The sequence below is a fragment of the Temnothorax americanus genome, unplaced genomic scaffold (assembly GCF_048541705.1).
Source record: "Temnothorax americanus isolate GAGA-0224 unplaced genomic scaffold, ASM4854170v1 Scaffold97, whole genome shotgun sequence".
Lineage (NCBI taxonomy): Eukaryota > Metazoa > Arthropoda > Insecta > Hymenoptera > Formicidae > Temnothorax > Temnothorax americanus.
In genome coordinates this window covers 239718-265008 of record NW_027509820.1, presented here as the reverse complement: position 1 = coordinate 265008, position 25291 = coordinate 239718, and the positions used below count along the sequence as shown (strand labels likewise).

General features: G+C 35.1%; 1 protein-coding gene across 1 annotated transcript in view; it reads right to left on the bottom strand.

Annotated features, from left to right (window-relative positions):
• Positions 1 to 25291, bottom strand: part of LOC143908481 (uncharacterized) — an 86033-nt gene that overhangs the window by 47066 nt on the left and 13676 nt on the right. Inside the window, exon 2 of the mRNA XM_077426156.1 lies at positions 4114 to 4278. Within this exon, the coding sequence (XP_077282282.1) occupies positions 4114 to 4276 (163 nt within the window). The 5' untranslated portion in view covers positions 4277 to 4278. The remainder of the gene's footprint in view (positions 1 to 4113; positions 4279 to 25291) is intronic.

Here is a 25291-nt window from a genome sequence, read left to right as displayed (position 1 = left end):
ATTTATGAATCGCGAAATAATTGACCTTCTCGTAATAATGTCATGTTTGGATAATATCCCATGCTATTTTTCTTACAAAGAGTCAAAATAAATAACAGGTGCAGTCATTTATCAAAAATGAATAAAGATAATGCAGCAAACTGTATTATACGCTATATTTTACAAAAATTGCCTTCCCTAAACGCGAGATAAAGTTTTTTCTCTAAATCTCATAGAGTGGTTTCGCCACTAATACATTAAAGAATTAAAGTGATTGCGATAGTCACTCCAAAAGAGAGAGGGTTGTCACTCTAATTAGAGTAAATGTGGGCACTCATAAGATAAGAGTGAATTATTCACTCAAATTTTTAGGCCGCGGGCTACTTTATCGGAGTGATATGATCTCACTCTAAATAAGCTATAGTGAATCACGATTAACTAATTGACCGATAAATGACTCTACCAAAGTGAAATTTTCCACTCAAAATTGTAGAGTGACATAATTCGCTGCACTCGAAAAGAATGCCCTTTCACTCAAACTTATAGAACGCAATTTTACTCTTTTTGAGTGACAAATTACTAGCAAGTGCACAGGCTCAATTTTCACTTTTCGTTACACTTGCATTTCACTTGTTTTGAATAATATTTCACTCTTTGACTTTTATAGAGTTAACTTTAGAGAATTTATTCTGTCAATCGCAATCCAGGGAGTTTACGGCATTCAGTTTGTTTAAATTTTCACATTATTTCACAAACGCAGAATAGTCGGGATCCAAAATTGATCAACGAGGAGGCATTTCGACGTAACGACGCGAACGAAATCAGAAGCATTCTCATTCCGCGTGCGCAGCGAAGAGCCTATTGTCGCTCGCGCAAATAAAGGATGTCCACGTTGCTAGAAGTAATTTCCTACTCGTGCCGCATGCCGTCGTGTATACGTACCGTGTATAAACGCATCTCGTAACTTGGGTTAATTATACGCCAAGCATATATACGCGCGATGCTAGATTTTAGAAAGGGACGGCTCGGTTGGTTGGCTGGCTAGTTTTGCAGCCAAGCGCCACCGAGGTGAAAGGGAGATATACAAGGCAGGGGCATTTCGTCCGTGCACGTGGGGATTTAGGCAAAAACCCCTGGTAGATTAAACGACTACGACGTCGCTGATGGCCCCGCCGGAGTATTCAGTAAATTCCGGGCAGCCATGGAAACGTCCGCCGTGTATTTTGGCGAGCGTTTTATTGTGCGCGCGTGGCGAGGGTTGGTTTTCTTAGGGTGAAGAGCCGGTCGGGGATTTACCCGGGACCCTTCTCAGACGCCGTACGCATCTGCTTAAATTGTAATTGACAGTCGGACGAATTCCGCCCAGTTTTCGACAAACTGCAGCGAGGCGAAAATGTGATTACTGCTTTCCAAATAAGCCTGAGGCACTGTTAAATTTGAATTAAATACTTAAGTCGAAAAGCATTAATAAAATGCTTTTATGCGAGTTACATTCATCTGCTTTCACTGTCAAATCTTCAACAAGCTAAGCATTAAAGTAAAACATTTTCCTCGAATCTCATTCTTCGAAACTTTAATGGTACTTCTGATTTTCTCGGAGAGAAAGAGATCCTAGAATTATAAACTTATTGTTAGTTCACTTAACATTTAAACAAAGATGATTTATACAAGTTACAAATGATTATTGCGATGATCATTTCAATGATGAAATGCAAAAACGTGGCAGTTGGCACCTTTAACGGGTATGCCGAGGGAGAAAAATAAATTGCTCGAAATTAGATGTCGAGGAAAGGTGGACACGTATACGTACGATTAAGGGACGAGCCCGTTTTTTTGCCACCGAATTGCTCGCTCGCGAACTGCTCTATTTTATCACGATCTGTCGATAACAGGCAGGTCTGACTAAGGGGAGCGTCTCTTCTACGTATAGAATCATCTCGTTGGGCACGTCGTAGATTCTCGTGAAATGAAGTGGCCGCTGTACTCACCAACTTCGCGCCAACTTCGATTTTTCTGTTATGCGACGGTAAGCCATTACGTTAAACAATCTCATTTTCATAACGTTGTGATATTGCCGATCCCACGGATTTCACCGCACAATAGCAGACGCAGAGTTCCACGCGAACAGGCCCACTTTATAATAATTGTTTAATACAGACAAAATTTATTTATTCCGCAGATAAATGTCGAGGAATCATTTGCGTCAACTGGCAAGAGCGAGGTTGCAACTTTCAGTCTGTTACCGTCAATTCATCTCAACGTGAGAAACATTGCGTTAAAGTGACAGTTCAACATTTTAGTCTCAATGTATTTTTATTGACAATACACACATTTTCTGATCTTTTTTTCGCTCGCTGCGACACAACAAAATCGGTTAAGCAAAATGTTTATTGATATTTAGTCTCTCCACATTGACGGTTTGATCACACCGGCGAGAAAGAGATTTGCACGTTTCTTTGTCATCGTTAATTTTAATAAACGCAATGGACTTCTGATCCTTATATATTATACAATTACAATTCATTTGTATAAGATCTGTCGCAATACAAAAGCGGTCACACATGGAAATAAAAAATATTTATTAATTGCCTATACGAAATTTTATTTTTAGAGACTATTTACACGGAAACGCCTGCAACCAAAGAGAGATATTAAATTGTTGCCATAAATATGAATCCACGCACAAATGTTATAAACCCATAAATGGATTATTTTGTAAATATAAATAATTGCGATTTCTATTTTATGTAAAAACTTTAGATCGCTTTTAAGTTTTTATTCGGCCAATTTTACTACTGTAATTATAACTTTATTTCTACGTGTCTATACGCAGAAAAAAAGAACATTTTGATTTAGAGAATATCTTTACTTTTGACATATATATAAATCTTAAAATAAGATTATACAGCGTTACAAGAATAAATACGTAAACAAGAATAAATTACTTGCATCAAAGCATTATATATAATTTAATAAAAAAAAAAATATTCTTATTATTGAAAAATAATTTTTATTAATGGAAAGCAAAAAATATTGGATAGAGAATATTCATATTATAACGATAAAGATAGTTTAATTTTATTTTAAAATTCAATATTCTCTATGCGAACACAAATAATGTTGATTCAATTTTATTATGTTACAATGAAGAAGCAGAAGATATAATTATCATCAAAATAAATCACATGTAATCGACAATTATAATATTCAAATTATAATTGTCACTATATGCATGATTTGACAAGACACCACGCGCTTATTTTTAATCCACAATATTCAAATGTATTATGTATATTCAACGTTTAAAATTTTGACATTCGCGAATATATGGCGTTGCGTGAAATATCACGTTTCCGACGGGATCTATCTTTGAACGCCACTACGTTGTAATATTACTCTTGTAACATCCTAACATCGTTGGAATTTCATTCTGTCTTTACACGTTGCGAGGCATCAACTGGTTCGTTCCCCGCGGGGGAAGAAAGCGGAGAGGTCGGCGTTTCTAACGAAGTAGAAATTCCTGCGCAGCCTTTGCCGGCAATCGCAACAAGGCACGTTTCGAAGCGAGTATCGAAGCTATACCTGCCAGAGAACAATGAAGGGATCAATTACCGTCCTGGAACACCCCAGCGATGAAAACTGAGACCAAAATACTCGCGATTGCGAGCATGCAAACGGACCTTTGATCCGCGATTCGGCCCCATGCCTTCTCACAAACTGGATTAGTTCACGGCAAAAAAAATTTAATTAAAGTGTAAAAACGGATGATTTTTGTTACTGCAAATATAACTTTATTTACATATACCGTTAATATATGAATTGCAGTCACCATGAAAATACGTCAAAGTGACAAGTTCTCCTAAGTTTTAACATATTTAACCAAATTATAGAGAGCTTGTTGAACTTTCTTTACGACTCCTATAGATTCATATTATTCCCAACGTTTGGTACGACGAATAATAAACATTTCGAAATGTCCCAACTAACTTCAACAATCTCCAATCCGTTTGTCGCGCCATCGCAATTTCTATACGTTAGTTCGTCGAGTGGATATGCATTTGCCGGCGCGGCGCGTTAAAAGCCCCCTTTAAGCCTTCCGCGAGCGGCAAGATCGAAAGTAAAAGTTTCACTTACGTGAGCACGGACGCGTCTCGTCGCTCCCATCTCCGCAGTCGTCGACAACGTTGCAGACTTTGTTGAGGGCGACGCAATGCCCGTTGGCGCACTGAAACTCGCTCTGCCGGCAGGAAAGCACCGTCGCCGCCGTGAGGATGCAGGTGCAAACGAGCCAATGCATGTCTGAAACAATATAAAAAAGCGACGAGGCTTAGTGTAATGAAAAAAAAGAACTCTTCGCGCGCTCGCGATCTAAATTTTTCATGTGATTCGAAAATTTCGAGCGAGTTATATATTGCCAAGTTCTTTACGCGATAGATAATTTTCACTATATTTTCACTATATGATATTCACAATGTGCAATTACATCTAATTACTAAAATTCAGTATAACGTGTAATTATACATAAATTGTATATGTATTAGCTCGTGAAATAATATTTATCGAACCATTTTTGAGATACACACAAAAGGTCTGTTCTTTGAAACGTGACTTATCAGACATTTTTCATTGAGCAATTCTGATGTCATAAAAAAATATTTGCCCGCCATGAGTACATAATAGTATTTGAATTTTGTGAATCAATATAAGCGAATCAGAGGATCAAAAGTCAGCAGAATAAAAGTATATTTATACAGAGAATCGATGGAATTGGGTTTTTTGACACGCGGACTATATAAACCGCTTGCGCTGCGACTCGAAATATGCTGCTCGAAATGTTACATTGTTGACTTTAGTAGTGAATTTCGTTTATTTTACAACAGATATAATTGTAAAATTCGTGGCTTTATAACAATTAAAATATTACATTGATTTCGCGTTAAAATTGCGACATTACGGAAGGATGAATGAAAAAGATGATTCTACATATTTCGCTGTATATATAATTCAACTAGTATCACTGGAACTCTCGAGCGTCGCGCCCGGCTGCGTCTGAGATTAACGGAGTTGCTACCGCTAACATAAAAATATTATTGTTGCGGTGATGATAAAGTTTCGTGACAACGTGAACGCGCAACTTCGTCCTCGAAGTTAAATCGAACAGGAACACGAAGGATATCGGACCACGTTCTCTCGATTTCCGGCGTCGCCTGAAACCGTCGACGTTCACCCAATTGAAGCGAAACTTTCGTTATTCTCGTGCTCCCGCGACGTAACCCCCGCGGTCTTTGCTTTTTCCCCCTTAAAACTGGTAAAACTGAGGTCAGCTCGAGCACGGAGCTGACCAACAAGTTCGCTAATTACGATATTGTAGGAGCAAATTCTGCAATTTGCTTGAATTTCAATTATCAGTTTTTATAAATACATTGCAAAGAAAATATAGACGCATATTAGCAATTGTGGCGCTAAAAAAGAAAACTTTTATTTCAATAAATTACTTAGAAAAAAAATTAAATCTGAAAGAAAAATTCTTGGTAAACTTGTGAGATGCATTTAGTATTTAGTAATAGTTCTTTTTTAAATATTTGATTATTATTACCGAATATAATAATAATAACAAAACATTTTGTAATAATTATAAACATTAAAAAGAAAGCAGATTTTCCGTTTAGTTGAACCAACTAAACTATGTAATACTTATTATCAAATTGTTTAGTGATATTTAACACACAGTGTGATAATTAGTACTAAATTGTCTTAAAAAGCCTTATCTGATTGGTTTGATGACAGTTACTCAATTATTTAGTAAGCAATTTGGTTATTTAGTAAATATTATTATAAATTTATATATATATATATATATATATATAGTAAGTATTGCTAATTCAGATTATTCTTTACGAAAGCTGTCAGTTTATTGTTCCGATCGTGCTGCATTTGTCTCATGAGCCTGAACCAGTTCATACTTCATACATGTTCGTCGATCCAAGCATTCGTGCCATACATACTCGTTTTATCACTCGTAAAAGTGCATCGTAAAACTCTACAGTTTTCGCGAAAGTACATTGTAAAGTTCTAAAAAATGAGTGAATTAGAAAATTCTCTCTTAATTTGACTTAAACATCTCATTGATGTGTTACAGGTTAACCTTTTAAAGGTTAACCTTTTACCTCAATGAGATGTTGAAGATTTTCTAATTCACTCATTTCTTAGAACTTTACAATGTACTTTCGCAAAAACTGTAATTTTACGATGCATTTTCGCGAGTGATGAACGAGTATGTATAGGTATATAGTCTGCGCATATTCTATCATTCACCTCTTATTCCGAAGTCTGTAAGATAACGTTATAATCTTTTCTCGAGCAGATGAGATGAAGAGACGTGCATCTTTCTTTTTTCGCTCAATCGGCTCGATGCGCAGCCAATTTCCATGGCCACAAAGAGAAAATTCAAGTGCGAGATATAAGAAAGGAACAATTCGGTATTCATGAGAATCATAAAGACTAAAGCGAAGGGAAATCAGACGGACAAGCAGGGAAAAAGTAAGTTATCGTTGCGGGCGCGGCTATGGTATACATTCTTGCCTCCTTCTTGTCTTGTCGCTCGCAAGTTACGCTGAATAAGTTTAAATGTCAGGAAATATGCAGAGCCGTCCCTGGAAGAAAGCGGGAAAGTTTTCGCGAGAGTGTCGTCCGGTAAGGAGACGACCCATCACCCACTTCGTCTTCGATGCCTCTTGAGTGCTATAAAGTCACTTTTGCATTAAAATCATGAGAATTTAATGCGACTTAATGCGATTTATCTTACATTAGTTTAATACTTTATTATTAGCTTTATTATTAGTTTAATACTTTATTATTAGCTTTCTTCATCTGTGTATCAACAGTTCTTGCTCGAATCCTGTGTTGAAAATTTCCAAAAACATATTAAATTTTATAATTCTTAAATATTTTACAAATTAAAGAAAAGTGTGAAATTGCTTAGCGTTTTACGAATATAAAAATATAATATATCTATATAATCTTCAGAAAAGTTTCGTTTCAATATTTTTTTTTTACGGCTGGAGACACAATAAACATTTTTCATAAAGTCTAAAACGACCTACTATTAAAACTGTCGTTCCAATGCTAAGTCGAGATTATTACTTTCCAGTTTTGCGAGTTTATATCACACGTGTCACCGACTTTACGTCAAATACCTACTATATAACGGGATAGAAACGGGAAATTCTCAAGATATCTTCGAGACATTGCGTCAAATATTCAAGCGTTTAATGCGGGATTCGAGCTTCCACCGCGCCGCGTCAGTCCACATCTTCGCGGATCGCGGCCTTATTTTTATCCATTCAGCTTTCAATTTCGCGGACGAATTTCACGAGACACGAGGCATCCTGCGCGTGCCATCCTTCTCGTCCCGAATTTCCACAATTTCTAACAAATTTCTATAAATATCTCCCGTCGAAACTTTAGACAAAATTAATCTCTTAATGGTTATACATGTGCTGTGTTCAAATTGCTGAGTAATCTATTAGATTAAATTATCAAGAGACACGGTAGTGTCTCGCGCCAAGTACACGCGGAGCGAGACCGACCGTGACTCTTTTACGCGACGCGACGGGTTGCGAGTACCCGAGATGTTGAGATCTCGATAACGAGTGAACGGATCAAGTTCTAAGTAGGCTTGATCGATAGCTTGGGGTCCAATTAGGGGGGGGTTTCTCTCATAATATTCCGCTACGTGCCTTACGAGCGGAGATATTGCGACGCAAAGTCCAAATGTGAAAATTTATTTTTAAGATACTCCTAACGCTCTCATTCAATATTATTATGATTATCAGAGAAACGTCCTTTTCACTTTTTCGACGCTGGCGGCGCAGGTATCGCCAGTTTCGATATCGCGCGCGTATTTCAAAATTAGGTCGATAAACTTATCGGTCAGGAGGAAGATTTCTATTTAAGTAAAAATTAGGTATATATATAATAAATATTGAGTCAACGGAAAAGTAGGTTCTCTATGCTTGGCAGAAAGTGCCGCTAGGGAATTTTTAAGTCGATTCTTATGAATCAAGCTTGAATTTGATGTCTATGTATCCCAGGTTGCCGATGACAAGGTCCAGATAGTGCGCTTTATAGTTTTCGGTGTCCAGGTGTAATAATACGTTGAATTCGATGTCTACGTGTCCCAGGTTGCCGATGACGAGGTCCACATAGTGCGCTCCGTAGTTTTTGGTGTCTACGTGTATTAATATCTTGAATTCGATGTCCACGTGTCCCAGGTTGCCGATGACGGGATCCAGATAATGCGCTTCATAGATTTCGGTGTCCAGGTGTAATAATACGTTGAATTCGATGTCTACGTGTCCCAGGTTGCCGATGACGAGGTCCACATAGTGCGCTCCGTAGTTTTTGGTGTCTACGTGTATTAATATCTTGAATTCGATGTCCACGTGTCCCAGGTTGCCGATGACGGGATCCAGATAATGCGCTTCATAGTTTTCGGTGTCCAGGTGTAATCGTACGTTGAATTCGATGTCTAGGTGTCCCAGGTTGCCGATGACGAGGTCCACATAGTGCGCTCCGTAGTTTTCGGTGTCTACGTGTATTAATACCTTGAATTCGATGTCCACGTGTCCCAGGTTGCCGATGACGAGGTCCACACAGTGCGCTTCGTAGTTTTCGGTGTCCAGGTGTAATAATACGTTGAATTCGATGTCCACGTGTCCCAGGTTGCCGATGACGAGGTCCACACAGTGCGCTTCGTAGTTTTCGGTGTCCAGGTGTAATAATACGTTGAATGCGATGTCTACGTGTCCCAGGTTGCCGATGACGAGGTCCACATAATGCGCTCCGTAGTTTTTGGTGTCTACGTGTATTAATATCTTGAATTCGATGTCCACGTGTCCCAGGTTGCCGATGACGGGATCCAGATAGTGCGCTTCATAGTTTCCGGTGTCCAGGTGTAATCGTACGTTGAATTTGATGTCCACGTGTCTCAGGTTGCCGATGACGAGGTCCACACAGTGCGCTTCGTAGTTTTCGGTGTCCAGGTGTAATCGTACGTACGATGTCCACGTGTCCCAGGTTGCCGATGACGGGATCCAGATAGTGCGCTTCATAGTTTCCGGTGTCCAGGTGTAATCGTACGTTGAATTCGATGTCTAGGTGTCCCAGGTTGCCGATGACGAGGTCCACATAGTGCGCTCCGTAGTTTTCGGTGTCTACGTGTATTAATACCTTGAATTCGATGTCCACGTGTCCCAGGTTGCCGATGACGAGGTCCACACAGTGCGCTTCGTAGTTTTCGGTGTCCAGGTGTAATAATACGTTGAATGCGATGTCTACGTGTCCCAGGTTGCCGATGACGAGGTCCACATAGTGCGCTCCGTAGTTTTTGGTGTCTACGTGTATTAATATCTTGAATTCGATGTCCACGTGTCCCAGGTTGCCGATGACGGGATCCAGATAGTGCGCTTCATTGTTTCCGGTGTCCAGGTGTAATCGTACGTTGAATTTGATGTCCACGTGTCCCAGGTTGCCGATGACGAGGTCCACACAGTGCGCTTCGTAGTTTTCGGTGTCCAGGTGTAATCGTACGTTGAATTCGATGTCTAGGTGTCCCAGGTTGCCGATGACGAGGTCCACATAGTGCGCTCCGTAGTTTTCGGTGTCTACGTGTATTAATACCTTGAATTCGATGTCCACGTGTCCCAGGTTGCCGATGACGAGGTCCACACAGTGCGCTTCGTAGTTTTCGGTGTCCAGGTGTAATAATACGTTAAATGCGATGTCTACGTGTCCCAGGTTGCCGATGACGAGGTCCACATAGTGCGCTCCGTAGTTTTTGGTGTCTACGTGTATTAATATCTTGAATTCGATGTCCACGTGTCCCAGGTTGCCGATGACGGGATCCAGATAGTGCGCTTCATAGTTTCCGGTGTCCAGGTGTAATCGTACGTTGAATTTGATGTCTACGTGTCCCAGGTTGCCGATGACGAGGTCCACATAGTGCGCTTCGTAGTTTTCGGTGTCCAGGTGTAATAATATGTTGAATTCAATGTTTAGGTGTCCCAGGTTGCCGATGACAAGGTCCACATATTGCGCTCCGTAGTTTTCGGTGTCTACGTGTATTAATACTTTGAAATTGATGTCTAGGTGTCCCAGGTTGCTGATGACGAGGTTCACATAATGCGCTTCATAGTTTTTGGTGTCTAGGTGTATTAATAACTTTAAATCTGAATGGGTGCGTTCAGCCGATACTCCGCTAGCCTAGCAATCGTGAGCAGTTGCTCGTTTTTGCTCGTTTCTTCTCTTTTTAATCCAGTAAGTCAAAAAAGAGGAAACGAGCGAAAACGAGCGACTGCTCACGATTGCTAGGCTAGCAAAGTATCGGCTGAACGCACCCAATGTAGGACACGTAGATATCGAATTCGAGGTATTAATACATGTAGACACCGAAAACTACGAAGCGCACTATGTGGACCTCGTCATCGGCAACTTGGAACACGTGGCCATCAAATTCAAGGTATTAATACACCTGGACACCGAAAACTATAGAGCGCGCTATGTGGACCTCGTCATCGGCAACCTGGGACACCTAAACATTGAATTCAAGCTTGATTCATAAAAATCGACTTAAAATTTCCCTAGCGGCAGAATTAAAATTATGTCATGACATAATAAAAATCGCTGAATTAAAATTATGTCTAGACATAATAAAAATTGGACAAAAATTATGTTTAGACATAATAAAAATTGGATGAATTAAAATTATGTCTGACGTAAAAATAATTATCAAAAATATCGATACCTGAAGATATCGGTACATATACAGTTGCGAACAACATTCAGTAAGACACGCAAATAAAAATAAATAAAGAATTTTACAGTTAACGACTTATTAACATTAATCATGCTTTATTGCGATTATGTTTTATGTTGAAATTGAAAAATATATACAAGGTGTACAACTAAAAGGGTTACAGATTATTATTTTTAAAAAATTGAGCAAAATATTAAATTGTTGTTTTCTTTAGAAATAATAGTCCGTAACACTTTTAGCTTCATACCTTGTATTATATACGGTTTATGAAATTATAAGATATATTGTTTATAAGATTAAGTTGCGTAACACTACAAAAAGGCGTGATATCCGTACAAAATTACCTTTTTTAAAAAAAGGTAAAATGAGCGCCAAGTACACGCATAATAGTGTATATGTATTATGTTGTTACCCTGTTATGTTGTTACCTCGAAAAAAACAAAGTGGTAGTATTATACCTCTAAATAGCTTTATCCTGTACATACTGTTTATACAATGCGTAATATACTACAAAAAGGCGTGATATCCGCACAAAATTACCTTTTTTAAAAAAAGGTAAAAAAAGGCGCCAAGTACACGTATAGTAGTGTATATGTTGTTACCTAAAAAAAAAGAAAGTGGTAGTATTATACCTCGAAAAAACCTAAGTAACAAGTGGTAGATTTTTATATCTCGAAAAATCTCGAAAAAATCTAAGCAGTAGTATCTTTATTTCCGAAAAATTATAACCCAAGTGATACACGTCACAAAATTATGTTACCTTATCAAAAAGAAGAGTCGCGCTTCAAGTGATCTATTACAATTACAAAAAAGAAATGATATCTCTTTAAGTTAGAGCGCCAATTACAGAGAGAACATGTTGCCTCAAAAAATAATTGTTGCACTGCATTGAAAAATCTTTACATTGTGTCAATTAGAAAAGAATGTATAATAACAATTTTATAAGATTAAAAAATTTTATTTAAATTTAACAAGGGAATACAAGATATTTAAATACAAAGTTATTTACATGTGTATTTTTTAATGGCCACAAAGAATTACAGAAGTAACAGTACAAAATAAAAATATTTTATTAAAATACATAAATTTTTCTTGTAAAAAAACTTGGCGCTGCTAGACCTCGAAATTTTAAATAAATAAATAAACTTATTCTATACTTAATTATAAGCTGCATTATCCGCCGTCCGCGTAGTCACGCACACCCATATCACTCACTCCCACATCCACGCTGATAATCATTTAATATTACTCCCATTGTATTCTTCTCTGAATTATTTTTATTTATTGTTGTTTTTATTTATTTAAAAGTTCTAGCAGCGCCAAGTTTTTTTACAAGAAAAATTTATGTATTTTAATAAAATATTTTTATTTTGTACTGTTACTTCTGTAATTCTTTGTGGCCATTAAAAAATACACATGTAAATAACTTTGTATTTAAATATCTTGTATTCCCTTGTTAAATTTAAATAAAATTTTTTAATCTTATAAAATTGTTATTATACATTCTTTTCTAATTGACACAATGTAAAGATTTTTCAATGCAGTGCAACAATTATTTTTTGAGGCAACATGTTCTCTCTGTAATTGGCGCTCTAACTTAAAGAGATATCATTTCTTTTTTGTAATTGTAATAGATCACTTGAAGCGCGACTCTTCTTTTTGATAAGGTAACATAATTTTGTGACGTGTATCACTTGGGTTATAATTTTTCGGAAATAAAGATACTACTGCTTAGATTTTTTCGAGATTTTTCGAGATTATTATTACCATGAATTCCGCTGAATTTATGTATTGCAACATAGTTGCGATTCTATCTACATAGAGAGAAATATAAATAATCTTTTAATTATAATTAAACAATATATTAAAATATATAAAACACTTAACAAAAGAAAATTTATGTAACTTAACAATTATTTTTATGGTATTGGAAGTTTTATCAGCAGCATCCAATTTTAATAATAATGCAAAATAAATGTTTAATATTCTAATAAGTACTAGTAATAAAATATAAATGTTTAATAATGTTTGTGGCACTAAACAAGGATAGGTAATACCAAACTTAGCTATTGTATATGTTTGTTTGATGTGATTACCTGTCCGTGCTCTATATTAAAGACGAGGTAATGCTCCTTATATAGCGCTCGATTTGAATTGAGATTACCTCATCCAACCTATAGTTGTTTTAGAACATAGTAGAACATTTTCATACTGTTTTCTACGTGAGAAATGACCGCGTCATCGTCTTGTAGGACACTTAACTAGTATCAGTTTACTCTCATTAGCGAACTGTTTAGCCGACGTGTGTTCGATGATGTTTATTGACTTGGTTCAATTAACTACATGGACGCGACGAGTCAATTAACTATTTACGACTAAGGCTAAGTCAGCATTAATTAATGATTGACATGCTACCTACATCTTACAGAAATATACACCCCTAACAAAAGTTGAGAAATAGATACCTTTTAAGAAATGTTGTTTATTTTTTTCTGAGAGATACGTGCGTTAAAATTAAAAAAAACATGAAACAATATAATTTTGTACGTATAATTATAAGCGCTTTTTTTTAAATACATTTTTACTAATTGTAAGACTAAAGACTAGAAACAATGTCAAACTAATGGAAACATCTTTACAAATAAAATCTTTACGACAAAAATGAAAACTGGAATAACTACACATTTCTGCCATATATCCAATACATAATATAAACAAACAAATGTAATTCGAGTAATATATAAACTGCGTAAATATGACAGAAAAATGTTAGAAAAAAATAGCAGAAAAATTAACTTTGCAAAAGTGTCTGGTATATATAAATGGTTGCATTGTCACGAATATTATAAAATAATTTTAAGAACATGGGAGTGTTAAAACGGTACTCAAACGGACAGACGACGAAAACAAGCTAGATCATCAAATTGCAAGACTCTCTAAAAGTAATTTATTTTATACTGCTTTTGAAATTAAAAATCAATTGAGTCTTGACTATATTAGCGGCAGGACAATTAGTCGCCGTTTAAATGGAAATAATTTCTTCGCACAAAGCACCGTGTTAAATATAATTTATTTTAAAGAAGAATAGAAAAGTTTGTTATATATAGAAGCATTTGTGCATTGTGCAATTTGTCCAAAAATTCATTTCAAGTCTATTTTGCAGTCATTCGAGAAATGTTTATTTTTTTTTATTTAAGAATAGTATCAAGCGGTAAGTCAATTTTATTTATTTCGCGTCTTATGCTTTTATTCATAACGGAGAAAAGCTTTTGAAATACCTCTTAATGTCGCCATTTAGAGAAAGTGGATAAGGCCTAATAAAATACTGAGGTCAGCTGAATAAAAAGAAAACTTTTCGCGCAATCTTTTTGAAAGTTTACGTAGTTATTGTGAGTATTAATAGTTGACCAGTGATCTTATTTCCTCGTTTGTATCACAACCGTGTCCGTTTATTATCATATTATTTTAATTAATTTTTAACATAAATTAAAAGGCGTACAAATCAAAATAATCTTCTATATTTAGAATTATATACATTTTAGAAAATATATAATTAAAAATATATTTTAGAATTATATAATTATTAAAAAAATATTATTGAACACCGACGCGAAACTCTCACAGCGCAATGGAATTATTATGCGTGTTTTTCAATATCGTTTTTAAATATACATATCGTGTAATATTATTTATTTTACAAATGCAGATATATGAAATTAAAATTTTAATTCAGAATTAATTTCACAACTGCATTTGTCGTAATAAATTAATTTTAATCTAGAATCAATTCTAATGTAGAATTTCAAAAAATGGAATTTTTGCGATCTTAACGTTATACAGACAGTACTAGCTGGAGATATCATTTGACTTGAAGCCTACTGCGACAAGCACGAAAACGACTGAAAAGCCCTTGTCATCTACGAGACAGCATATTAAGCTTAGTCACTCCAGCAGAAAGCGGGTACTTAAATTTTAAGCTTTTGTCTGTCACTGTGATTTAACTTATCAGCTTATATACCTTGAGACATTTAGTTGCGTCGATTTATGATTTGTTTCTAATTTCTTTAAGCAAGTCTGCAATTCAGACGCCTATGTACGTGAATTAATGAATAATTAAATATATATTTCAAACAAAATTTACGCAGAATAATTTATAATTATTTTTAATGTGTTGAAAATTACATAATGTCAAAAATTTAATCAATATTTTTGACAAAAAGAGAATATTAATTTGCGACTAAACCGCGCGCGAGCGTTTGAAAACGTAATGAATAAGTAACTCCTCGTGCGTAAATTGCTCATAAAATTTTCTGCAAAATGCAGTACGCGCTGCTAAATCATTATTTGCGTTCAATGCCGTTGTCGTAATACCCACAACTTTTAATTGAAATCAGATTTGAGCGATAAATCCACAATACACGGTTACAGGAAGATTGCAGCTCGAGTATTGTGCGTGTTTCAATTATAATACGGTGAAATTCAGATTGTCATCGGGCAAAATTACTAACCGCTCCGCGCGCGCATAACCCACCCACCCACACACACATTGAATATACAATGGCTTTTTGGAAACTTCCCCCAGGTACAACTGCAGGCCAAACTTCATCAAAGTTCTCTTCCGCCGACATCGAATATAATATCGCGTTGTCGTGCACGCACATACGTACACCCGTGTCGAATGTCACTTTTGGATCTGTGTGCCATGCGCTTGTATATATACATATATGCCAATAGTCGCCGAAACTTTAAGCTAAAAGCACCGTCCGCGTCTCTTGAACTCAAGTTTCCGCCATTACGATCGCAGTTTTTCAAATTCAAATGACGCTCGGATTATGTAGAACTTAACTATCTTAATGTTCCGACATCAATTTAAATCGTCGCCGCTCACGTTGGAAAAACACGCATAATAATTCCGTTCCGCTGTGAGAAGTTTGGTTTCCCATCGATGTTCAATAATTTTTGTAATCTAATTATAATTCTAAAATATATTTTATGAAGATTATTTTCATTTGTACGTCTTTTGATTTATGTTAGAGAGTAATTAGAATAATTTTAATATTTCAGCTGCAGGATATGTTATTTAATAAAAAAGGAATCGAAATTCGGTTTTAACATAAATTTTTTTTATTAAGCGGTCTGATAGATCATGGCATACTTTCTTTGTAAACTTTTTGAATTTTTGCAATATCTTCAAAATTGCAGAAGAAAATATATAGTACATGAAAATGTGCCGTGACGTCATATATACCTTACATGCGAAATCTTTTGAAGTTGCCGTCATCAAATAAACTTTAGCAAGCTATAATTTTCTCAAATTTAGGTTTTTTTTTAAATTCAAAAAGTAATAAAAATTGGCTTAGATTTTCTACATTAATTATGAATACCGCTTAAAAAAAAAAAAAAAAAAAAAAATGTTAAAACCGAATTCTCTCGCATGTAACTCACACATTTGTGGATATACAAAATATATAGAATGTAAAAGTATATTTTAATGTTAAAATATTCGAATAGAATTTTTTGTGTGCTGTATTATTGTACGTGTTTAATAATTAATATAATTTGTCATTTATCAGAGCCCCGTCAAAATGTTTGGAAAATATAGTCTTTTGTTAAAAAGCACGCACCTTTATTTTATTTATCCCGATGTAATTTTCCAATCGAAATTTCGTCCTGCGACTTTTTTATTAATGCATCATAACGCTATATCATTTTTCAAAATATGCTTTCCTTCGGGAGACGTGATGTCATTCTGTCTCGCTCGTGTCTAATCTTTTGTCATCGTTTCCGCGATAAAGGATGACGCGCATAAAAGATACAACCTGTGGTTCCTCTCCCTTGTTTTCGCTTGCTCCCCTATTTTCTTTACCAGGCAACGGCGAAAAATGTTCGCGGGTTTTTATCACCAACCCCTATCTTTTCTTTCTGTCTTACCTCTTATAACCCTTTATCTCCTTCTTTTTCTAGCTCTTACTCATCCTCGTTTACTTCCATTTTCGTTTTCTGAGGCTTACTGTCGATGCAAAAGCACTCAAAATAGTCATATTGTCTCTGCTCCATAATAAAGGGGAGTCGAATGGATTTCGCCGAAATTTCTGCCAAATGCTTTTGAGCCTGCACGAAGAGAGAGAAAGCCATTAGGGGAGACCGGGGCTCGTTGGCACTGTTTTCACAATTTCGGCATTTGAGTTTTTAAACAACTAATTATCATGATTAAACAGTGGGTACTAATATCTATATGATAGAGAGAACCTTTCTCTACATTTTCATGCCAGGAACGCTGCTGTATACTGTATAGTTTCTTTGTAATAAGTGAAATACGAACATGCTGCATTGTAGTCAACTTGCCCCGATAATAGGGTAAGTTGGCTATGCGACAAAAGTCCATGTTAAATTAATGAAAACATAATAGGTAAACAAAACGGGTAACAGATATGTATACTTCTTGATGAAGATTGTATCTTTTAAATTTATTGCAATGATTGAATAGCAAAATGCTGTTGCAGAAAAAAACAATTGCAAACTATTATATATATATACAATATATATATATATATATATATATATATATACACATATATATAGACGTAGCTTTCTTCAACATAAAAATATTAATATAAATATATATCTAGCTTCTATCAGCGTTGTAGGTAGTAAATGACATACTCACACAGGTCTCACGCGCGCGGCAACAACAAGTTGAACTAAGCGTGCCTTAATATGAGCCAACATACCTCATCCCTATACATACGTTTGATTTCAGTCATTTTCTTACAATAAATTACTGTTGTTCCTCAAAATAACATGTAACAGAAACGTTTCATTTAACTAATGATACGTCACGTTGATTTACTTCTCAAGCTGAAGAACATTAATATGATATTTTGAGAAACGCTCGAAAATTTACTTGCCACCTCTTGAATCAGAGTTTTCTCTTTTTCTATTATAATACTTGTTTGATTTAAATAAAACTTTGGGTAAAGTACTTATGTCATAAAAAAGATATTTTGTGATAACTTTTCCATTGTTTTTTTCACTATAAATACATAAACGAAACGCATTGCCAACTTGCCTTTTGTGCCAACGAGTCCCGGTCTCCCCTACAACGACAGATATAACAATTATTATTAATTTTTTGTGACTGATAGCATCAATGAAATTAATCTTAGTTTTAAAATTCGACATAAATATACCCGAGAATAAAAATTTTTGTACATTTTTTTTATTTTAGTAACATGATATTATTTGTAAACTTTTTATTCATTTTTGCTTCCTCATAGAGGAAACTTTGTTTTCGTGAATTTCGTATATGAACCTTTGATTGCGTATAAAGTTGGGTCTATTCAACCAAATTTAAATGATTTATACATATATGAAATAAGGATAGAAGAAACCAACGAAGAGATTGGTTTTTGAGTTTTTGATGCCAATATGTTCAGAGTGTTCTAAAATGTCGAAATATCGCATTAAAATCGCATGTCCGTATGTGTGTGTGTATGTGCAGATTTGATGTCCGTGGTTGCTCTAACTTCCGTAAATATTGAGATATCGGGCTGTTTTTTTTTTTAATCGATAGAGTATCATTCAAGGAAAGTTGGTATTGAATTTGGCGATGATCGGTAAAGGGTTTTTTTTTTAATTTTGAATTTTTTTAGAAATGTCCGTGGTTGCTCTAACTTCCGCAAATTTTTGGAGATATTGATCTATTTCTAATTTTATTATATTTTTTAGTCTTTTTTCTACCCCTATATATTTCATATATAATTATTTAAGATTTGGTTGATTAGACCCAGCTTTATACGCGATCAAAGGTCCATAATTTTGATCTAGCTATACTAATATATAAAATCCTTACGGGTGGTGTATGTTTGAACGTTAATAACTTGAAAACTATTGGACCGAAATTTTATCACAAGTATATGAAATAGGGATAGAATTTTCTGGAATGTGCTATAGAGTGTGTATTTTTTCGTTACCAATTTTCTGGAAACCGATTTTTTAATTTTTCTAATTCTTACGGGTAAAAAAATTAAAAAAATCGGTGTCCAGAAAATAAATAACAAAAAACTATACACTCCCCGGAAAATTCCACCCCTATTTCATATACTTGTGGTAAAAATTCGGTCCAATAGTTTTTAAGTTATTAACGTTCAAACATACATTACCCGTAAGAATTAGAAGAATAAAAAAAAAAAGTTATTAACTTAAAAATTATTGGACCGAATTTGTATTAAAATCATATAAAATAAAGGTAGAATTTTCCGGGGAGTGCTATAGAGTGTATAGTTTTTCGTTATTTATTTTTTAGATACCGATTTTTTAATTTTTTTAATTTTACGCAAAATAATTGACCGAATCTTAAAGAATTATATATGAAACAGAGGTAGAATTTTCCGGGAAATGATATAAAGTGTATAATTTTTCGTTACCGATTTTTTTTGGAAACTGGTACCGAAATTTTTCCAATTTTTCAGGAATTAATTGACCAAATCTCAAAGAATTGAATTTTGTGATATAAAGTGTATAATTTTTCGTTACCGATCTTTTTGGAAATTATTATCAGAAATTTGTTAAATTTTTCGGGAAATAAGTGATCAAATCTTAAAGAATTATAACAAAGGTAGAATTTCTAAGAAAGTATTATAAACTGTATAGTTTTTCGTTACCGATCTTTCAAAAATTTTATTAATTTTTAGAGAGAGAGAGAGAAAGAGAGAGAGAGAGAGAGAGAGAAGGAGAGAGAATGAATGAATGAATGAATGACTGATCTTTATTAGCCTCCTCAGCTATTTGTAATACAAATCAATTACATATTTCCGATATGTTCCTTTAACATTCTTTTAAACTTCTTAATTTGTTCACAACGTTTTACTTCGGTTGGCAATGCATTGTACATCTTGACCACCTCATAAAACACACTTTTTTGTGCGCTCGTAGTTCTACGGAACTGTATCGCAATGTCCTCCGCCTGGCGTGTTTTTCTTCCACTCACACTCTGTACTACTTGCAACCTATTTCTTAGCTGTTCAGGTAACATGCCGTTTAAAATTTTATAAATAAATATACAGGTGTTATAATACAGCCTTTTATTTACCGACATAAATTGTAACGCTTGGAGCATATGTTCCACTTTGGTCCGCTTATCACATTGTAGTATCACTCGCATCGCTCTATTCTGCGCTATTTGCAACTTCCCTAACTGTGTTTCTCCCATATTGACTAGCAGAGTCGCGCAAAACTTAAAGTGAGGCGCTATAATTGTCTTATATATAAATCATCTTACATACGGCGATATACTATTACCTATTCTATTTAGAAAACTCTTTTTTTCCTACTTTCTTAAGCATATAATCACAATGGTTTTCAAATCGCAGCTTGTCATCAATAATTATACCTAAATATTTCATTATTTCCACACGTTCTATATCCGTACCATCTAAACATTTGACCCTGATACCATCCCTCACTTCTTTCCTCCCACTTCTAACTATCATGTATTTCGTTTTCCCCGCATTCATTTTTAACCTATTTATATTCATCCACTGCTCTCTCTCTCTCTCTCTCTCTCTCTCTCTCTCTCTCTCTCTCTCTCTCTCTCTCTCTCTCTCTCTCTCTTTCCACTTTGGAAAAGGCTGCATTTAATTTTCTTTCTATTTCCTCACTGTTTTTACCAATTACATATATTATTGTATCATCCGCATACATTTTTATACTACCTCCTTCTGGTCGGACTTTGATTATATCATTTATATATATAATAAACAGCAGAGTTCCCAACACTGATCCCTGCGGCACTCCGTATTCTGTGTCTAATAACTTTGACCATTGATCGTTAAATCGAACTTGCTGTGTTCTATTTCTTAGATATGACTTCAACCATTCCAGCACCGCTCCTCTAATTCCATATTGATACGATTTCTTTATTAACCTTTTCCTATCTACTGTTTCAAATGCTCGTTTAAGGTCCATAAAAATTACACCCACCATATCCCTTTCACTAATTATTAGTTTCCATTCATCTATAATTGTTTGAATCGCCGTTTCACAGAAATATTTCTTTCTAAACCCCGACTGATGCTCTGTTATAATCCCATTATTTTCCAAATACGCTTCAATTTGTTTCTTAACTACTAATTCTAACACCTTCTCATATATAGGCAGCATATTGACAGGCCTATATTCACTAGCCTTTTTAGCCTTCTCTACTTTTGGGATCGGTATAATCGTGGATGTTTTCCAGCTGTCCGGAAAACATCCTTTTCCTAAGGAACTATTTATAACATCAACAAATTTTTCTTTTATTACCGGAAACGATGCTTTTAATATATCACTACTTATTCCTTCTTTTGTGCCTTTTTTCCTTGGAAGATCCATGACAATTTTCTCTAACTCCTCTATGCTAATCATCTCAAACTTTTTCATAGTTTCTTTACTTTCTATATTACCTGTGATCTTTTCGTCTGTATCCTTTATGGACCTTATTACACTATCAATACTTTGTATATAATACATGTTAAACTTATCTGCTATCTTTTGTCCCTTAATGTTGTCTAAAATTTCAAAATCTACCTCATCAACTTTTTTAGTGCCCATTGGTTCTCCTCTAACTATTTCCTTCAACGTCTTCCACATAGCCGTAGGGTTTTCCTTATTACAATCTATCATACTTTCATAATATTCTTTTTTCTTTTCTCTAATTAATTTTACTACTGCATTTCTCTCAATTTTATACTGCAACCAATTTTGCTCCGTATCGTCATACAGCGCCTTACCATATGCTTCATCTCTCCTAGCCGCTGCTTCCCTTAACTCGTCCGAGTACCATTTCTTTCCTTCCCATACTTTCGGTATTCGAAAATTTTTCTTAGGTGCTATAATGTCCAACGCATCTACTATATCGTCAACCATTTTCTTCGCTTTTATATTGACATCGGCATTTATATCTTGGTCTTGCTCCATTTTCTTTCCTATCAGACTAACAAATTTATCTATATCAAATTTACTATAATCCTTACTCTTGAATATTTTATATTTATTATCGGCTATACTCATATTAAATTCGACTCTTAACCACGCATGATTTGTTATTTTAGGGCTTATGAACTACTTGTACTCCTACTCTATTATTCGAGAAAAGCAAGTCTATCATTGTTTGACTACTCCTCACGATCCTTGTCGGCTTATTTACATACTGTTTCATACCTAAACTCTGCATTATCGTTTGTAGTTTTTTTATATAGAACGAATCTATCATAAAATTCACATTAAAATCTTCTATTACCATACAATCTCCCCTAATTATTAGTTCCTCCACGACATCCTCTAGGAATCTCACAAACTCACCATCTGATGCGCTCGGTGAGTGATACACCACCATTATCACACCCTTAAATAACTTATCATTTACTCCTATCGCCGCACACCAACAGTTTGCAATTATCTTCTTTATCAAAACTACCTCATACTTAATATACACGGTTTCATCAATGGATCCGTAGAGGTAGGCTGTCTTTATATAAAAAAAACGGACTGCAATCTCGCTCTCTATAATATATTTAGGACCATTTTTAATTCCTTTACCCACAAGTATTTTATTATTATCGTAAATTAATGCTAAGTCGTTACCGAATATTACTTTATAACCCATTTCGTCCAATTTTCGTACGGAAAGTAAATTATTCCTTAATTCAGGTACAAATAGGGTATCCTTGAGACATACATTATAACCGTATTTATTATCAATCTCAAATTTACTGTTAATTGAGCTGATTCCTTTTGAGTTTAACACACTGCCCTTACCCGTTAGAAAAACGTTACCGCTTATGTAATCAAAATCGTCAGTTACATATTTCTCTTTAATCATGTGACTACTGTAACCGCTATCTAGTACCCAACTTACTCTACGATTATCGTCTGCACAATTTTCATCGTATGCTTCGAATGCATAGTCATCAGTTGCTTCGTTGGCTTTTTCGTTCCGATCGTTGCGTCTATCTTGGCGATTTTGTTGTGGACGACCTTGTTGTTGTGCATCGCTGCGCTGGTTTCCACGTCCCCTGTCCTGTTGTCGGTCCCTGTCTTGTTGTCGGTCCTTTTTCTCACCATCGTTGTCATTGGATCTTCGGTGCCAGCATGTTTTTGCTTGGTGCCCGGGCTTTTTGCATACGTAACATTTTTTCCCGGCGTTGCGTTTTCCATCTCTCGCTACGTAGGCTGCATCGTTACGCTTTTTTTGGTTAAATAACTCGCTTTCTTCTTCTCTTAAGTCTTCTAGTATGTCGTCGAATTTCTTATCTCGTTGTGTTTTAAGTGTATTCCTTAAACGGCCAAATTTACCGTTCAAGCCTCTCACAACGTAATATACAAGCTCACGATCTGAGATATTGACGCCCAGACCTTTGCATTTTGACGCTAGACCTCGTGCACGTGCGACGTAATCCACCCCTGTCTCCTTATCGCCCATTGTTATGCTACGTAGTTCAACTGTGGCGTCGATTTTAGAATCTTCAAGGCGCCCCACATAGGTTTTTTTGATCTTCTCCCACAGGTCCCTCGCGTTGTTCCCGTCCGTAAACTGCATGGCTTGGTCGTCGGACAATGTTAGTTTTTTAATGGATACGACGTCATCGTTATCGCTGTCCCATTTTTCGCGCTCTCTGTCGCCTGTAGGTTGGTTTGTCGTAAGAACGTATTTCACCTTCTTCAGGCTTAATACTGCTTCTAATTTCATAGCCCAAACGTGGTAGTTCTTAGTCGTAAGTTGTGGAACAGAACCTATCGGTATCTTGTCCATCTTGATTGCTGCTCAAAAACATTTCTTCCGGCTTTTCGCTCTTCTTTTCTAGGCAGCTTCTTTCTCCAATCGCGGCAACCACGCTCTGCTACCAGAATTGTTGGATGAAATTGATAGAAAGCAGGATTGACACAAAATAAACTTTTATTATAATATCGTGTCGTTTCTCTTACGACCGAACGACGACATCTTGGTTGAACATAAAGAACATAGAGATGGCGTAACATAGAGTAGAATATACACGAGGAGAAAAAATCAGGCTCGCCACCTTTAACAGACGCGCAGTGTGTACATAAGAAAAACTAAAGTTCGTTTACATGAGCTTAAAATAAAATACAGTGAATAATTGCAACGTATATAAACAGATCATGTTCCCCCTTTTTTATACGTTAATTTATATCAACATTTTATTAAAATTTTACCTAGAAACTGGAGTCGCTGAAAAACTGAGCGATTCTTTAAAGAAACTGTTTAAATGTTTTACTCTACCTCACTGTTGAATGTGAAAGAAATATATATATATATATCTCTTTCTTACTTTCGAAAATAAATGTTTCTCTAACTGCAGACCTTTATAAATATCATTTTTTTAAACATTTTTCTAAAATATCCAAAGAATTGCAATACAAACCGATATCTAATCTCTCGATCTTATTTTACCAGAATAAAATAATTCATAACTGTCTGACAACATGTCTAACTTTATTTTTAGTTCGGAGTTTCTTGCATTTCAGAATGTGCAATGAAATCTTATCAGCTTTGGGATGTACATAAATTATAAGTATACAAATGTGTAGTTTCATGTGTTAGACGTATCTCTCAAAGTGGAGCGAAGCTTAATTATTCCTGTTTTCGAGTAATGCATTTCGCGGGCTTTCGGATAACAGCGTAGATGTTTGCAAATGAAATGCAAACTAGAGAATTAATTGCGACAATTGGCATGCTTCGGAGAAGGACATTAATTACCGAATCGTTGACTACAATCCAAATTAATTCCGCGAAATTATTACCGAACTATGGAATAAATTATTATTTCATCACGTTAAACAACTATGATGCAAGGTACTCTCTACTTGTTGAGTATATAATTTTTTATAAAAATATGTATAATAATTAACATTTAAACAGTTTCTTTTAGAAATCGCTCAGTTTTTAAGCCATAAGTCCAGTTTCTACTTTTTAGATTAAATTTTAATAAAATCTTGATAAACTAACGTATAAAAAAGGGAGAACACAGAGCCACAACAGGCTGTTTATATCGTAATCTTTAATTCAATTATTTTAGCTTTTAGTTAAATACTTTAACAAACATTTCGGTCTGTCGTCAAACCGAAATGCTATAAATTAAAAAAAAAACACACACACATAAAGGCTGGTAAATAAAAAGATAAAAATGAAAACCGCATTAGTTCTTAATATAAAATTCAAATCGAACACACATCTTACTTTTTCAATGTATAAAAGTCGAGAATTTAAACTGAAATAAATAAAAAATTCATAAATAATAATATGTTACTGAAATAAAAAAAGTACAAAAATTTTTATCTTAAATACTGACATAAGTATTGTGTTGAGAAGACTTATAGTATTCTATGTTCATATTGTCACATATGTTCAATTGTCACTTATGATAATGTTATAAGTTCAAGCAGCGGTAGACAACTGGCGAGAGAATGCGTTCGCATATAATATATACTCTATTAGAC